The 18177-nt window shown below is 40.8% G+C and overlaps 1 protein-coding gene across 1 annotated transcript in view; it reads right to left on the bottom strand.

Annotated features, from left to right (window-relative positions):
* The window catches only part of BDP1 (BDP1 general transcription factor IIIB subunit), a gene marked incomplete at both ends in the record, with an annotated part of 101120 nt that overhangs the window by 81138 nt on the left and 1805 nt on the right, over positions 1-18177 (bottom strand). The window contains 6 exons of the mRNA XM_080704273.1: positions 1894-1988; positions 4793-4926; positions 7095-7223; positions 8291-8350; positions 10711-10820; positions 14365-14638. Of these exons, the coding sequence (XP_080560399.1) occupies positions 1894-1988; positions 4793-4926; positions 7095-7223; positions 8291-8350; positions 10711-10820; positions 14365-14638 (802 nt within the window). The remainder of the gene's footprint in view (positions 1-1893; positions 1989-4792; positions 4927-7094; positions 7224-8290; positions 8351-10710; positions 10821-14364; positions 14639-18177) is intronic.

Here is an 18177-nt window from a genome sequence, read left to right as displayed (position 1 = left end):
CCAAGTACTGGATTACAAATGTGTGCCACCATGGTCATTTTTATTAATGTAATGAGCTTGATGGGGTGGAAAATAAAGGATAATGCCCATGGCTGAGCAAAGATTCTGTCAATTAGGAATGTACCATGGGTAACTAACACACTATATATCAACATAGCATGATAGCACTCTAAACCCAGAAAACCAAAAAAAAAAAAAAAAAAACCACCGGGCGTGGTGGCGTACACTTGTAAATCCCAGTATTTGGGAGGCTGAGACAGGATGATCGCAGTTCACAGACAGCCCAGCTACTTAGTCAGGCCCTCTGAAACTCAGTGAGACCCTATTTCAAAATAAACAATAAAAAATATGGCTGGGGTATAGCTTGAGAGTAGAATGTCCCTGGGTTCCATCCCCAGTACTACCAAAAAAACAAAACAAAACAAAACAAAAAACAAACAAAAAAAAGCAAGCTCATCCTCCCAGGCAAGTTACAGCAGTAACTGACACCACTTCTATTGCTAATAGTGCCAATAGTTGCCCCCAAAGTTAAAGTGAACTAGGAAAGCAACAGCTAGTTCAGTTACATGTAACTCAGCAGTCTTCTCTTTATGTCATCCTAGAAAATTCAGATATATACTGAAGTCAGTGCACATGGAGGTGCATGCCTGTAATCCGAGCGACTGGAAGGTTGAAATAGGAGGTTCAAAACCAAACTCAGCAATTCAGTGAGACTGACCAACCTAGTAAGACCTGTTTCAAAACAAAAAAATAAAGAGGCTAGTGTGTAGCTCAGAAGTAGAATGCCAACCCAGGCGTGGTGGCACACGCTTGGAATCCCAGCATTCGGGAGGCTGAGACCGGAAGATCGCGGTTTGCAGACAGCCTCAGCTACTTAGTAAGGCCCTCTGCAACTCAGTGAGACCCGGTTTCAAAATAAAGAATAAAATAAAATAGGGCAGAGGGTGTACCTCAGAGGTCGAATGCCCCTGGGTCTGTCCCCAGACCTGCAAAAAAAAAAGGAGAATGCCCCTGAGTTCAATCCCCAATACTACGAAAGAAAGAAAGAAAGAAAGAAAGAAAGAAAGAAAGAAAGAAAGAAAGAAAGAAAGAAAGAAAGAAAGAAAGAAAAAAGGAAATAAATTTTGTTCAAAAAGCTTCCTTTAGTCAGACACGGTGGCGCATGCTTGCAATCCCAGTACCTGGAAGGCTGAGACTGGAGAATCTCAGATTCTCAGCCAGCCTCAGCAACTAAGTAAGACCCTGTTTCAAAACAAAAGAACAAAATAGAGCTGGGCTGTAGCTCAGAGAAAGAATGTGAGCTCCATTCACAGTACTACAAAAAAAAAAAAAAGAAAGAAAAAAGCTTTCTTTAACCAAAGTATTTTCATGTCTTTCATTATCTTAATTCCTTTCTCTATTTCAGTGTCTTTAGAGGTAGTCCTCAAGTTCATTTGAGAAGTGATGCTGAAGAAGCACGGCATCGGGGCACACACCTGTAATCCCAGTCCTTGGGAGGCTGAAACGGGGATCATAGATTCACAGCCAGCCTCGGCAATTTAATGAGGCCCTGTGCAACTAGTGAGACACTGTTTCAAAATAAAAAAATAAGACAGGAATGGAGGATTGGTTCAGAGGTAGAATGTTCCTGGCTTCAATCTCCAGCACCAAAAAAAAAAAAAAAACTACATTGCTTTACAAGCAATAAAGTAGAAGAAATGTAACAAAAACATCACAGCTAAATGTTTCATCTACCCTTCTTCCTCTCTTCCTTCCTACAAAATGGAACAAGACTCAGACTATGTGAAGTATAACAAGACTCGGACTACATGAGGTATGATTTAAATCAAAGGCAAAAAATATTAGTAATTTCTGGACTCTTTCCAATTAATAAATGTGATGGGTTTACTTTACCTTAATTTCTGTCCTTGCTCTGTGAGGAAAAAGTTGTCCAATCATAGAAAAGTCAGTTCCTACCATGCTGATGGCTAAAAAGAACATATCTGTTTCTGTAAAAATAAGATTTAGAATAACTGGAAATTAATAATTTCAGAGAAAAGAATTATAAGTATATACTATATGAATTAAAATAAATTTTATGTACTCAATTTCATTGGAAAGCTCATGGAATATCTAAAACCATGTTTAAGTATTTCCTTTAAGGGAGCAACATAAGAAATTACGATGTTGAGTTGGGTGTGGTGGCGCACGCTTATAATCCCAGCATTCGGGAGGCTGAGACCAGAGGATCATGGTTCGTGGCCAGCCTCAGTTAATTAGTGGGGCCTCTGCAACTTAGTGAGGCCTTGTTTCAAAATAAAGAATAAAAAGAAAATAGGGCTGTGGGAGTAGCTCAGAGGTAGAATGCCCCTGGGTTTCATCTCCAGTACTGGAAAAAAAAAAAAAAAAATTATCATGCTTATAGCAAGCCAGGAAAAAAAAAGTGGTTTTTTTTGGTTCTGGAAATTGAACCCAAGGGCATTCTACCCCTGGCTACATCTCAGCCCCTTTTTTTCATTCTTTATTTTGAAACAGGGACTCACTGAGTTTTGGAGAGCCTCACAAAATAGCTGAGGCTGGCCAAAACCTGCGATCCACCTGTCTCAGCCTCCCAAATACTAGGATAATAAGCATGTGCCACCACACCCCACAGAAGCCAGAATATTGGGGAATGCTATTGGGGATAGAACCCAGGGGCATTCTACCTCTGAGCTACATTTTCAAACCCGTTTTATATTTTATTCGGGAACTGGGTCTCACTAGGTTGCTGAGAGCCTCTGCTACTTACTGAGGTTCTTTGCAACTCAGTGAGAACCTGTTTCAAAATAAAGAATGAAAATAGAGTTGGGGGTGTAGCTCAGGGGTAGAATGCCCCTGGGTTCCATCCCCTATACTGGGGGAAAAAAAGTGGTTCTTTTTATATTTTTATTTTTTAATTAATTTTTTTGGGGGGGTGGTACTGGGGGTGGAACCCAGAGGCTTTCTACCTCCGAGCTATACTCCCAGACCTATTTTATATTTTACTTGGAAACGGGGTCTCACTAAGTTGCTGAGGGCCTCAGTAGCTGAGGCTGGCTTCGAACCTGTGCGAAACTCCTGTCTCAGCCTCCCAAGTGCAGGGATTACAAGCGTGCACCACCATGCCCGGCTTATTTATCTATTTATTTATTGCTGTACTGGGGATGGAACTCAGGGGACTTCTACCTCCAAGCAATACCCCAGCCCTATTTTTTAGTCTCTTTGTTTTTTTTGCAGTAAGTAGCAACTGAGGCTGTCTTCGAACCACGATCCTCCTGTCTCAGCCTCCCAAATGTTGGGATTACAAGTGGGCGCCACCACACCCGGCTTTAAATAGTCTATCTTTGTAGAATGATTTGACACAGAGGATGAATCCAGCTAAATGATTAGAGTTCATTCTTTTGTTTGTTTACTGGTACTAGAGATTGAACCCAAGAGTATTCTACATCAGCTACACCCCAACTTTTTTTCTTTCCTTTTTCTTTTTTTCTTTTTTTGTGGTACTGGTGGTGGAACACAGAGGCTTTCTACCTCCAGGCTATACTCCCAGACCCATTTTATATTTTGTTTGGAAACAGGGTCTCACTAAATTGCTGAGAGCCTCACCAAGTAGCCGAGGCTGGCTTCGAACCTGTGCAATCCTCCTGTCTCAGCCTCCCAAGCACCAGGATTACAAGTGTGAGCCACCACACCCGGCTCTATTTTTTTATTTTTTAAATAATGCTCACTAAGTTGCTTCAAACCTGCAATCTTTCTTTCTTAGCCTCCCAATGACTGGGATTACAAGCATGCATCACCATACACAGCTCAAAGTGCCATTTTTTTTTTTTTTTTTTGGTACTAGGATTAAACCCAGAGACATTCTACCTTCAAGCTACACCCCAAGCCCGATTTTATTTCTTATCTGGAAACAGGATCTCACTAGGTTGATGAGTCTTACATGCTGAAGCTGTCCTCGAACCTGCAATCCTCCCATTTCAGCCTCCCAAGTACTAGGATTACAGGCCTGTGCCACCATGCCCAGTTCAAAGAGCCAACCCTCTAAGATAAAGCCAGAGATAGGTCCACAGAGGAAGGTAAGAGGTACCAATAAAATTAGCAAGAGAGAGACAGGCATGGTGGCACACTTGTAATCCTAGTACTTCAGAGGCTGAGACAGGAGAATTGCAGGTTTGTGGTCAGCCTCAGCTACTTAGTGAGGTCTTCTGCAATATAGTGAGATCCTGTTTCAAAAATAAAGAATAGCCAGGCGTGGTGGCGCAGGCTTGTAATCCCTGCGCTTGGGAGGTGGAGACAGGAGGATCGCACTGGTTCAAAGCCAGCCTCAGCTACTTAGTGAGGCTCTCAGCAACTTAGTGAGACCCTGTTTCAAAATAAAAAATGTAAAATAGGTCTGGGAGTATAGCCCAGAGGTAGAAAGTCCCTGGGTTCCACCCCCAGTACCACCAAAAAATAAATAAATAAATAAATTTAAAAAACAAAAATAAAAAAGTATAAAAAATAGGTCTGGGAGTGTAGCCCAGAGGTAGAAGGGCTTCCAGGAACCCTAGTACAACAAATAAATAAATAAATAAATAAATCTAATAATAAAGAATAAAATATAGGGCCGGGGATGTAACTCAGAGGGAGAATGCCCTTGGGTTCAATCTCCAGTATCACCAAAAAAAAAAAAAAATTAGCTGAAGAGAAAGCAACATAGTTTATATTTTATTTACTTTAAGATTAGATTTATTCGAAAACAAAAGTTAATTTCATTTCAAATAAATAACAGGCAATTTTTAATAAAATTAGTTACCTTTATTTGACCACGGTTTTGAGTAATAGTTTTTCCTAAAGCTGGAATATGTAGTTGTGGAACCACGCTCAAATATAGGGTCATTTTCCTCAACAACGCAGGGCCCTTTTGTCCTTAAAACTTCTACAGTTAAACTGAAAGAAACACATTTTCAAACATATCCACACTAAAACAAGTAAGAAAACAAATAGTAAGCAAGATTTAAATAGTTATATCTTAAAATTTACCATAGTAATTGTGTCAAAAGTACACTATACAGAAAAAAAGTTACAATAATATTCTTTTGAAATATGCATGCCTTCCAAATATCTGCTAGTTTTCACTTCAAATGTGATTCCAAAACAGCAGAAATAAATGCCAACCTGTTTTCAAAATTAATTAAAGCAATATAAGATCTGGGGCTACAGCTCCACAGTAGAGGACCTGCCTAGTATAAGCAAGGTCTGGATTCAATCCCAAGCAACACACACATACACTAAAAAAAAATTTTTTTAACCACAAATAATGTAAAATTTACAAGCCGGATATGGTGGCACATAACTGTAATACCAGTACTTGGTAGGCCGAGAAAGGATGATCAAAGCTTCACTGCCAACCTTAGCTACATAGTAAGGCCCTCTACAAAAATTGAGCTAGGGGTGTAGCTCAGGGGTATGTGAGTTCAATCCCCAGTACCACAATGGAAAGGAAAAAAATGAAAATTACAAAACATCTTTAAGGCTTAGAGTGCTGGTGCACGCTTGTAATCCCAGCATTTAGGAGTCTGAGACAGGAGGATCATTGTTCATGGACAGCCTCAGCAACTTAGTGAGGCCCTCTGCAACTCAATGAGACCCTGTTTCAAAATAAAGAATAAGCCGAGCATGGTGGCCCATGCTTGAAATCCCAGCATTGGGGAGACAGGAGGATCACGGTTCAAGGCCAGCCTCAGCTACTAAGTGAGGTCCTCTCCAATTCAGTGAGACCTTGTTTCAAAATAAAGAACAGCTGGGCATGGTGGCACACGCTTGTGGTCCCAGCGCTTGGGAGGCTGAAACAGGAGGATCACAAAGGTTCAAAGCCAGCCTCAGCTACTGAGTGAGGCTCTTGGCAACTTAGTGAGACTGTTTCCAGATAAAGTATAAAATACGTCTGGGAGTGTAGCTCGGAGATAGAAAGTCCCTGGGTTCACCCCCAGTAACACAAAAAATATAAAAAATTTAAAAAAAAGAGAACACAAAAAATAGGGCTGTGTGCTCAGAGGTAGAATGCCCCTGAGTTCCAACCCCAGTACCAAAAAAAAAAAGAGCATTCGGGAAGCTGAAACCAGAGGATTGCGGTTCACAGACAGCCTCTACTACTTAGTGAGGCCCTCTGCAACTTAGTGAGATCCTGTTTCAAAATATAGAATAAAAAATAGGGCAGGGGGTGTAGCTCGGAGGTCAAATGCCCCTGGGTTCCATCCTAGACCCACAAAAACCTCACAACAAAAATCATAAAACCTATGTTTCACTGAATATCCATTAGTTATCACCAGACAACTGATTATGGTATTAGTTAATAATATAAAATCTTAGCTGGGCATGGTGCTGCACACTTGTAATCCCAGCATTTGGGAGGCTGAAACAGAAAGATCACAGTTTGTAGACAGCCTCAACTACTTAGGCCCTTTGCAATTCAGTGAGACTGTTTTAAAATTGAAAATAAAAAATAAGGCTGGGGGTGTCACTCAAAGGTAAAATGTCCCTGGATTCCATCCCCAGTACCGCAAAAAATAAATAAATAAATAAATAAATAAATAAATAAATAAATAAATAAATAAATAAACTTGAATACTGTTTTCAAGATTAAGCCCATGCTAGAAATCTTTGCTCAGTGGAGAACATGTGAAAAGTTGAGCAGCTCCACTCAGCCACTAGTTGTCAGTAAAGCAATGGTGGAAGATTAATGTACTGCAGGGCACAGTATCCTCTTCTCATAGAAAACACATAAAAATTGCTAAAAAAAAAAAAATAGCTGGGCACAGTGATATGCCACCTATAATTCCAACTACTGGTTGGGTGGGAAAGCCCAAAGGCATAGAGAGAGTGAAAGGATTTCAAGTTCAAGGCTAGACTGGGCAATTTAGTGAGAAATTGTTGAAAGGAAGAACGGGAGTAAAAAAGGAGGAAAAGAAGGTATAACCCACTTTTCTATTTAGACCATTCATAATTCAAATATAAACACCAGGGTCTAATTGATGATGAGAGAGGCAGAAACAAGATCTCTCTGTAGACAAAGCACACCTGTTCTTATGAAACGACACTCAATCTCTCTAATTTACCTCTCTTCATCCAAAATAATAGAACCATCTTCCGCCACTTTCACTCGAGGAACCAGCAAAGGCCCATCATCTGTGTCTTCTTCCATTTCTTCATTATCTTCAGCATCAAGAGTACTCTTACTTTCTTGTCTACTAAATGTAAAGATAAGTTAATTTATGCAACGATGAAAAATGTCTCTTGTGCCTGGATATATAACTCAGTGCTAGTGCATGTACTTAGCATGTGCCAAGACCCTGGGTACAATTCCAGCACCAAAAAGAAATAAAGAAATAAAGAAAGAAAATAAGTGGTCACCTTTTCTATTTCAATATAGTATTAAAACAAACCATCTACTTCTTATAGAATTAACAGTAACAATCTTACAGTTACACAGCACTATTTTTCAGATCATTTTATTAACTCTTCAGAATAACCGTCAATATTTTCACTCATTTGAGCCTTACGAAAAATATGTTACTTTGGGTCTACATTACAAAAGTAGGGTAGAGCAAAACAAAAGGGTTTTGTTGTTGTTGTTAGAACCCTAGGTGTGGTGACACACGCTTGTAATCCCAGTACTTGGGAGGCTGCAACAGGAGGGTTGCAGGTTCACAACCAGCCTCAGCTACTTATTGAGGCCATTTCCAAGTAAAAAGTAATGCATGCTTGTAATCCCAGGACTTGGAAGAATGAGACAGGAGGATCTAGGTTCACAGCCAGCCTCATCTACTTAGTGAGGCCCTTTGCAAATCAATGAGACCCTTTTTCAAGATAAAGAATAAAAAATAGGGCTGGAGGTGCAGCTCAGAGGTAGAATGCCCCTGGGTTCCACCCCTAGCACCACCAAATAAAAAAAAAAAGAAAGAAAGAAAAAGAGCTGGGGCCTCAGCTACTTCCTGAGGCCTTCTGCAACTTAGTGAGACCCTGTTTCAAAATAAAGAATTGAAAAATAGGACTGAGGTGCAGCTCAGAGTTAGAATGCCCCGGTTGGGAAAAGAAAAGAAAAAAAAGAGAGAGAGAGAGCGAGCCCTAGGATTGCAGCTCAGTGGTAGAGTGCTTGCCTAGCAGGCACAAATTCCAAGTTCTATCCTCCACATCACAATAAATATAAAAAGCCAATCAAATAAAACATAATTATAATAGGAAGCATCATTTTATTACACTTTTTAAAAGTATATCCATAATAGAAAACATTAAAACAAAACAGGATGCTTACTCTCTGGACTGGACTGGAGCCGATGACTTCTCAGTTCTCTTTTCTTGTTCCAATGAAGACCTAATTAAACACACACAAAACAGAATACTTTTAATAAGTCTTGTTTGTATCTTGTCAATTCCCTCTGTAGACAAGAAAAAAATGATCTTAACTTCTATTTGTTTTGTTTAAATACACTGCAGCACTTCATTATTAATGGTGCAATCCAATAATCAAGTTTTCAGTCACAGCTGGAGTTTTATCAGGCTTAGCATGCACAAGGTCCTAGGTTGGATCCCCAGGGAAAAACATTTTTCAATTTAAACTTGTCATCAGCTGGGCATGGTGGTGCATGCTTGGAATCCCAGTATTTGGGAGACTGAGACAAGAGGATCACAAGTTTGCAGCCACCCTCAGCTACTTAGTGAGGCCCTTTGCAACTTACTGAGACCCTGTTTCAAAACTAAAGAATAAACCAGGCGTAGTAGCACACGCTTTTAATCCCAGCATTTGGGAGGCTGAGACTGAAGGATCAGTTTGCGGACAGCCTCAGCTACTCAATGAGACCCTGTTTCAAAATAAAGAATGAAAAATAGGGCAGGGGGTGTAGTTTGGGGGTAGAATGCTCCTGGGGGTTCCATCCCCAGTACCAAACACACACACACACCAAAAAAAAAAAAAACTTGTCATCAGTCAGGCATGGTGGTGCACACTTGGGAAATGTTCTTACCCTCTGATTCCTCAGTTAAGGGAGGTTTCTGTTCCAGAAGCATGAGGCAACCTAGGCAGTTTGTCTCCAATGCTCACACACCAAATAACTCAAAATCTAGGTTTCTGGCACTTCCTTCAACTGAATGAAAGACCTGGTATACCCAAAAAAGGTCTACAAAGAGAATGCTATCTCCATCTGCTAAACTATCACAAACATAACGATAAGATGTATTTGTATGTCTTCGGTTCTCATACCCCACCTAGGCTCACTTTGATTAAAGAAACTTAACTCTTGAAAAACTTGCTCAACTACCACTATTTAATCACATAAGACATAACTAGGTAACTCCTTGAGATCAGGATTTGGTATATAAGAAATAGAAATTGCAGCCAGGTGTGGTGATGCACACTTGCAATCCCAGTACCTGGGAGGCTGAGACAGGAAGACTGCAGGATCATAGCCATCTCAGATACGAAGTGAGGCCCTCCACAAAAAAGGAAGGAAGGAAGGAAGGAAGGAAGGAAGGAAGGAAGGAAGGGGAAGAGTTAACAAAGAAGCCGGGCATGGTGGCAAAGGCTTGTAAACCTGTAATCCCAGTGTTCAGTTTGGGAGGTTGAGACAGGATGATCGCAGTTCGCAGAGAGCCTAAGCTAAGTACTTAGTGAGGTCCTTTGAAACCCAGTGAGACCCTGTTTCAAATTAAAGAATAAAAATTTGGGCTAGGGGTATAGTTCAGAAGTAGAAGGTCCATGGGTTACATCCCAGTACTGCAAAAAATAAAAATAAAATGCCAGGCGTGGTGGTACACACTTGTAATCCCCGCACTTAGGAGGTTGAGATAGGAGGATCGCGCAGGTTCGAAGGTTTAAAAGACCCTGTTTCCAAATAAAATTTCAATAGGTCTAGGAGTGTAGCCCGGAGGTAGAAGGCCTCTGAGTTCCATCCCCAGTACCATCAAAAAAATAAATAAATAAAATAATAAAATAAAATAAAAGCATGTGCCACCATACCCAATTTAAAAATAAAAATAAAAAATTAAGTTTTCTTTGTTTCATATATATATATATATGGGGGGGGGGGCAGTACTGGGGATGGAACCCCGAGGCATAGTATTTCTGAGATACACCTCAGCCCTATTTTTAAGTCATTTTATTTTTTGAAATAGGATCTAAGTTGCAAAGGGCCTCAATGGCTGTCTGTGAAGCGCAATCCTCCTGTCTCAGCCTCCCAAATGCTGGGATTACAAGCATGCACCACTACATACGGCAAGGTAACTTATTTTTAATATCAGAAAGCAACTGCTTGAAATATCAATTCAGCAGCAGAACGTGTACTTGCCACATGCAGGGACCTGGCTTCAATCCCCAGGATGAGAGAAGAGAAAACAAGAGCCAGGAGAGAGGCGCCACACATCTGTACTCCCAGCTACTTAGGAGGCTGAAGCAAGAGGATAGAAAGTTCAAGGCCAGCCTGGATAATAGCAAGACCCTGTCTTAAAAAGGCTGGGGAAGTAGCTCAATGGTAGAGTGCTTAAGTGTGAAGCCCTTGGCTCAACCTCTAGTACTATACACAAAAAGAAAAAGGAGAAGATATTACTAATAGTTATAAAATTTTGTCTGAAAGGATAGCATATGTGCTAAAATTTTGTCACCATGAAACTACATTCTAAAAGTGGTATGTAAATTACTACATACCCAAAGAAACTAGTACAAAAATAAATTCTACTTACGTCATTGGATTGTTATCTGGCAGGTAATAAATGAAGTCTCTCATAGTCATTTTTGAACGATCTGGTAGCCTCTGACTTTCATTAATAGCATATTTGTTTTTCCATTGTTTCTATATATACAAACACACACAGGGATCCACTTTTATAAATACATAAGAATTTCAGATGTTCTATATTCAAATATACAACCTATTACTAAATTTACTAAAAGTGCTTTTATTCCTACTACAGTTATGCCTAATTTTAGGGAAAAACTTTTATAATTAAAATAGTGGTAATTAAAATAGTGGCATATGCCTGTAATCCAAGTACTTGGGAGGCTGAAACAGAAGGATCACAGGTTCCAGGACATCCTCTATAATGTAGCGAGACACTATTTCAAACCAAAAAATAATAGCCAGGCATGGTGGTGCAGGCTTGTAATCCTAGCATTTAGGAGGCTGAGACAGGAGGATCCGGGTTCATGGCCAGTCTCAGCTACTTAGTTAGGCCTTGGCAACTTAGTAAGACCCTGTTTCAAAAAAAAGAATAAAAAAAAAGCCGGACATGGTGTCGCACTCTTGTAATCCCAGCATTCAGGAGGCTGAGACCTGGAGGATCACAGTTCGCAGACAGCCTCAGCTACTTAGTGAGGCCCTCTGCAACTCAGTGAGACCCGGTTTCAAAATAAAGAATAAAAAATAGGGCAGGGGTGTAGCTCAGAGGTCAAATGCCCCTGGGTTCCATCCCCAGACCCGCAAAAAAAAAAAAAAAAAAAAGAATAAAAACTAGGACTAGGGGTGTAACTTGGAAGTAGAATGTCTCTGGGTTCAACCCCCAGTACTGGGGGGGAAAAAAAAGGGCTGAATGTGTAGCTTGAAGATAGAATGTCCCTGGGTTCAATCTTCAGTGCTTTAAAAAAAAAAAGAAGTGGTGCCGGGAGTGGCGGCACACTCTTGTAATCCCAGTACTTAGGAGGCCAAGACAGGAGGATCACAAGTTCCTGGAAAGCCTCAGCTACTTAGTAAGGCCCTCCACAACTTAGTGAGACCTTGTTTCAAAATAAATAGCCGGGCACTGTGGCCCACACTTGTAACCCTTACAGGGATGAAATTAAGGTTCTAAACTTGAGTATTAACATACTTCACTATTGTTACAACGGTCTAGAAAAACAAAATGAGTCTTCAAGATTGTGTGTGTGTGTGGGGGGGGGTGTTGTGCTGGGGATAAAATTCAGGGGCCTTTTACCTCTGGGCTACACTCCCAGACCTCTTTTATATTTTACTTGGAAACAGGGTCTCACTAAGTTGATGAGAGCCTCACTAAGTAGCTGAGGCTGGCTTCGAACCTGTGCACTCCTCCTGTCTCAGCCTCCCAAGAAGGTCTTCAAGATTAAAAAGAGCCAGGTAGCCAGATGTGTGGCACATGCTTGTAATCCCAGCATTTGGGAGACTGAGACCGGAGGATCGCAGTTCGTGGACAGCCTCAGCTACTTAGTGAGACCCTGTTTCAAAATTAAGAATAAAAAATAGGGCAGGGTGTAGCTCAGAGGTCAAATTCCCCTGGGTTCCATCCCCAGACCCAAAAAAAAAAAAAAAAAGAGCCAGGTAGACACATGGTGTCACAGACCGGAAGATCACAGGTTTGCACAGAGCCTCAACTACTCCTTAGTGAGGCTCTTTGCAATTTAGTGAGACCCTATTTCAAAATAAAGAATGAAAAATAGGGCTAACAGTAGAGATCAGAGGTAGAATCCCCCTGGGTTCAAACCCCAGTACTATAAAAAGAAAAAAATAAAAGAGCCAAATCTGCTGGTGTGCGCCTATGATTTCAACTTCTGGGAGGCTGAGACGGGAGAATTATAAAGTCAAAGCCAACCTCAGACCCTCCAGAACTTTGTGAGACCCCATTTCAAAAATTAAAAAATAGGCCAGGCATCACACTTGTAATCCTAGTACTTGGAAGGTGAGACAGGAGGACTACAGGTTACAGGACAGCCTAAACACAGGTAATGAGCCTCTCATGAACCTAGTGAGATCCTAGAATAAAACGGCTCGAAGAGTGTGGCTAGGAAATATAATTACCCTGGGTTCAATCCCCAGTACTAAAAACTAAAAAGTAAAATAGGGCTAGGGATGTAACGAGAAGTAGAATGCTGCTGGAATTCCTAGTACCCAAAAGGAAAAAAAAATTTTTTTTAATGAACCCCTCAGATTTCTCCCATTTGTAATCTGAGATACTGTCAATTTAGAAAACTTTACTAATTCATATCGCTCAACTATACTTGTTTTAATTACAACAGATATAACATGTCACATGGACTTTTTTTTGTACTGGGAATTGAATCCAGGCGCATTTTATTTTAACTCCAAACAAAATACCCAGATCATTTTTGGGGGGTTTTTGTGGGGGGGTGGGGGGGTACTGCGGGTGGAACCCTGGGGCTTTTCTACCTCCGAGCTATACTCCCAGACCTATTTTATATTTTATTTAGAAACAGGGTCTCACCAAGTTGCTGAGAGCCTCACTAAGTAGCCGAGGCTGGCTTCAAACCTGTACAATCCTCCTGTCTCAGCCTCCCAAGCACAGGGATTACAAGCATGCACCACCACATCCGGCTTCCCAAGACTGTTTTACTTGTGGTACTGGGGATGGAACCCAAGGGCTTTCTACCTCCGGGCTATACTCCCAGACCTATTTTATATTTTATTTGGAAACAAGGTCTCACCAAGTACCAAAGCCTGGCTTCAAAGATGCACAATCTTCCTGTCTCGGCCTTCCAAGTACTAGGATTACAAGTATGCGCGACCACGCCCCACTTATTTTTTTTTAAACTGAGTCTCACTAAGTTACTGAGGTTACCCTGGAAACTAGGATCCTTCTGTCTTAGCCTCCAAAGTACTGGAATTATAGGCATGTACCACCACACACAGCTCACATGGACATGTTTATACAAAAATATCTGGCCGGGCGTGGTGGCGCACGCTTGTAATCCCCGCGCTTGAGAGGCAGAGACAGGAGGATCGCGCAGGTTCGAAGCCAGCCATGTGCGCTGGCTTAGGAGACCCTGTTTCCAAATAAAAATGTAAAAATAGGCCTGGGAGTGTAGCCCAGAGGTAGAAGGGCTTCCAGGAACCCCAGTACCACCAAAAAAAAAAAAAAAAAATCTGAATGTGGGTTTACTTTACAAATGTGCTGTGTGTACCTATGAATGTTAATAAAATTTGTATTTGTAACTTCACCAACAACAATGAAAACCATAAGTGAATAAGATATATAAAACTGTTATCAGTAAAAAAAAGTCTATGAGGACTACTGTATTTCTCAAACATTCTATTAACAGAATAGTCCATTAGCATAGAGATGTTATTCTGATTTTCCATAAATGTTCATTTTTCTTCCAAATGATGCCATACTGACCTAAAAACAGAATCTGAGCAGGGAACATCAAAACTGTTTTCCAGCCAGGCGTGGAGGCACACGCCTGTAATCCCCATACTTGGGAGGCTGAGAGAGGAGAATCGCAGGTTCAAGGCCAGCCTCACAACTTAGAAAGACCCTGTTTCAAAATAAAAAAAAAAAGAGGGCTGGGGATATAGTTCACAAGTTGAACATCCCTGAGTTCAATCCCCAGAACCCCCCGGAAAAAATTTTTTTTAATTTTTCCTCTCTTACCTTCTCTTTTCTCAATTCTTCTTTTAACATTTCCCTTAGTCTCTGGGCTTTATATATTCGATATCTGTCTGAGCACAGCTGTCTTTCTTTTGTTGGAACAGGGTTTGGCTGTGGCGTGTCTTGATTAACTGTAGACAAGGGATGAGACTGTGAAGGAACATTGACTCTAGGTTTAACTAGACTAGAAGTACTTGATACTCTCTTTCTTCTCAGTGAAATGGTAGATGATTTACTGGATTCTTCAACATTATTTTCATCACCAATTTTTTCATCACTGTTGAAATTACAAGAAAAAAAGACACAGTAAGTCTTTAATATACAATTGTGTTTGTCTGCTATAGTACCAGGATGGAACCCAGGAGCATTCTATGTTGGAATTAAACCCCTAGCCCTATTTTATTTTTATTTTGAAACAAGGTCTCACTAAGTTGCAGATGGTCTACATTGCTGAGGCCAGCTGAGAACCTCCAATCCTCCATTCTCAGCCTCCCAAGTACTAGGATTAAAAGCCTACACCAGCAGGCCCAGCTTACATGCTAGTTTTACAGCCTAGTCTGAATCAGGCACAGTGGTACACACCTATAATCCCAGAATTCAGGAGACTGATACAGGAGGATTGCAGATTTGAGGACAGCCTCAGCAATATAGCAAGACTCTCAGCAATCTACCAAGACCCTGTTTCCAAAAATTAAAAAAATAACAAGGGCTAGCCTGGCATGGTGAGGCATGTTTGCAATCCCAGTACTTGGGAGGCTGAGACAGAAGAATTGCAGCTTTGCAGCTAACTTCAGCTACTTAGTGAGGCCCTCTGCAACTTAGAGAGACTGTTTCAAAATAAAGAATAAAAAATAGAGCTGAGGCTGTAGTTCAGAGGTAGAATGCCCCTAGGTTCAATCCCTGGGACCACACACACACACAAATAACAACACACAAATGATGATAATAATAATAACAGTAATACGACTAATAAAACTGTAAAGACTCATTATTAAAAAAAAAAAATCAAAGCCAGGCATGGTGCCACACACCTGTAAATCCCAGGAAAAAAATATATATTTACATATATGTATATTTACATATATACTTATATAATATATATATATATATAATTTATATATTATATTTTTTTCTTTTTTTTTGGTGGTACTGGGGGTGGAACCCAGGGGCTTTTCTCCTTCTGGGCTATACTCCCAGACCTATTTTATATTTTATCTGGAAACGTGGTCTCACTAACTTGCTGAGAGCCTCACTAAGCAGCTGAGGCTGGCTTTGAACCTGTGCAATCCTCCTGTCTCAGCCTCCCAAGCGTGGGGATTATAAGAGTGCGCCACCACGCCAGGCCCAAAAATATGTATTAAAAAAAAAAAATCAAGCCGGGTGTGGTGGTCTATGCTTGTAATACTAGCATTTGAAAGGCTGAGACAGGAAGATCTAGGTTCAAGGCCAGCCTCAGCTACTTAGTGAGGCTCTTTGCAATTCAGTAAGACCTGGTTTCAAAATAAAGAATAAAAAAATAGGGAACTAGGTATGATGGCACACACTTGTAATCCCAGCATTTGGGAGGCTGGGACAGGAGGATCACGCTTTGAGGACAGCCCCAGCCACTTAGTGAGGCCCTTCACAACTCAGTGAGATCCTGTTTCAAAATAAGAATAAAAAATAGGACTGAGGTTGTAACTCGGAGGTACACTGTCGCTGGGTTCCATTCCCAGTACTGCAAAAAATATATAAATAAATAGGGTTGGGGGTATAGCACGGAGGTCGAATGCCCTTGGGTTCCATTCCCAATACAGGGGGGGGAAAAAAATCAATGACTTGAAATTTATGCTAATTATGACAGAAGTTACAATAAGTTTTATTTAAAACATTTTTCTTAGCCGGGCGTGGTGGCGCACACTTGTAATCCCCGCGCTTGGGAGGCTGAGACAGGAGGGTCGCACGGGTTCAAAGCCAGCCTCAGCTACTTAGTGAGGCTTTCAGCAACTGAGTGAGACCCTGTTTCCAAATAAAATATAAAATAGGTCTGGGAATATAGCCCAAAGGTAGAAAGCCCCTGGGTTCTACCCCCAGTACTACCAAATATAATAAAAAAGTAAAAAAGTAAAAAAATAAAAAAATAAGGTCTGAAGACGGGCGTGGTGGCTCACACTTGTAATCCCAGCATTTCGGAGGCTGAGAATGGATGACTGCGGTTCACAGACAGCCTCAGCTACTTAGTGAGGCCCTTTGCAACTCAGTGAGATCTGGTTTCAAAATAGAGAATAAATAGGACAGGGGGTGTAACTCAGAGGTCAAATGCCCCTGGGTTCCATCCCCAGACCCACACACACACAAAAAAAAGGCCAAGTGACATTCAGAGGCAAACCAATTATAATCACTCCAGACTATGTGAAAGCTAAGGAGAAATGGGTCATAGGAGGAACTCTAGATGAAAAAGGAAATCCTATAGGGGAACAAACAAAACAACCTAAATGAGGGGATGGGAGTGGGGAAGAAGGAAATTCTCTAAAACACACAATGTACTTAAACATATCTAAGTCAACCACTAAGCCAAGCAAGGGAGGGAGGGATGGGGAGGGAATGGGGTGGGTATTGGGTAGGGGTGAAATCAGTGATGTGTACATGTATGTACACACAAGTTTTTTACCCCAATATGATGTATGAATATAATACACCAATAAAAAAATTTTAATAAAAAGTAAAAAAAAAATAGCAAAAAAAAAATAAGGCTGGGGGTGTAGCTAGGAGGTAGAATGCCCGTGGGTTCCATCCCCAGACCCACAAAAAAAATAAATAAAATTAAAAAAAAAAAAAGGAAAGAAAACAAGGTCTGGCTAAATTGCTGAAGGCCTCATTAAGTTGCTGATACCGTTCTTGAATCTATAATCCTCCTGTCACAGCCTTCCAAGTACTGGAATTACAAGAATGTACCATCATGCTTTCTTTAAAACCTTCCTAAAGAGCCGGGCATGGTGGCACACGCTTGTAATCCCAGCATTCAGGAGGCTGAGACAGGAGGATCACAGTTCGCGGACAGCCTCAACTACTTAGGGAAGCCCTCCGCAACTTAGTGAGACCCTGTTTCAAAGTAAGGCAGGGGGTGTAGCTTGGAGGTCGAATACCCCTGAGTTTCATCCCCAGACCCGCAAAATAAATAAATAAATAAATAAATAAATAAATAAATAAATAAAAAATAAAACCTCCCTAAACCTGGCATGGTGGCCTTATAATCCCAGTATTTCAAAGGCTGAGACAGGAGGGTTACAAGTTCAAAGCTAGACTTGGCTCTGAGCAACCTCACAAGACCTTGCTTCAAAAACAAAAAATAATAAATGGGGGCTAGTGGTGAGCTGGGCATGGTGACACACGCTTGTAATCCCAGTACTTGGAAGGCTGAGAAAAGAGAATCAAAGATTCGAGGACAGCCTCAGTTACTTAGTAAGGCCCTCTGTGACTTAATGGGACCCTGTTTCAAAATAAAGAATAAAAAGTAGGGCTGCAGACGTAGCTCAGAGGTAGAATGCCCTTGGGTTCTATTCCCAGAAACACAACAAAAAGGGGGAGGCTAGGAGTATACCTGGGAGGTAGAACACCCCTGGGTTCAATCCTTAGCACAAAAACAAGCTCAGTGTTGCTACAATTTATTAAATTATCAATCATCATGCACTCCCACAGAGTTAACAAAATCTGACAATTTTATTAGTTTAATAGTGACTGGTACTGATACATCCATTTTGAGTATAAATTTTGAAACAGATTCATGTAAGAAACTTGAAAATTAATAAGCCATCACTACTGATATAAAACCCTACA

The sequence above is a fragment of the Muscardinus avellanarius genome (assembly GCF_963383645.1).
Source record: "Muscardinus avellanarius genome assembly, chromosome: 1".
Classification (NCBI taxonomy): Eukaryota; Metazoa; Chordata; class Mammalia; order Rodentia; family Gliridae; genus Muscardinus; species Muscardinus avellanarius.
The sequence above is the reverse complement of the archived record's forward strand: the minus strand, read 5'-3'. Positions and strand labels throughout refer to the sequence as shown.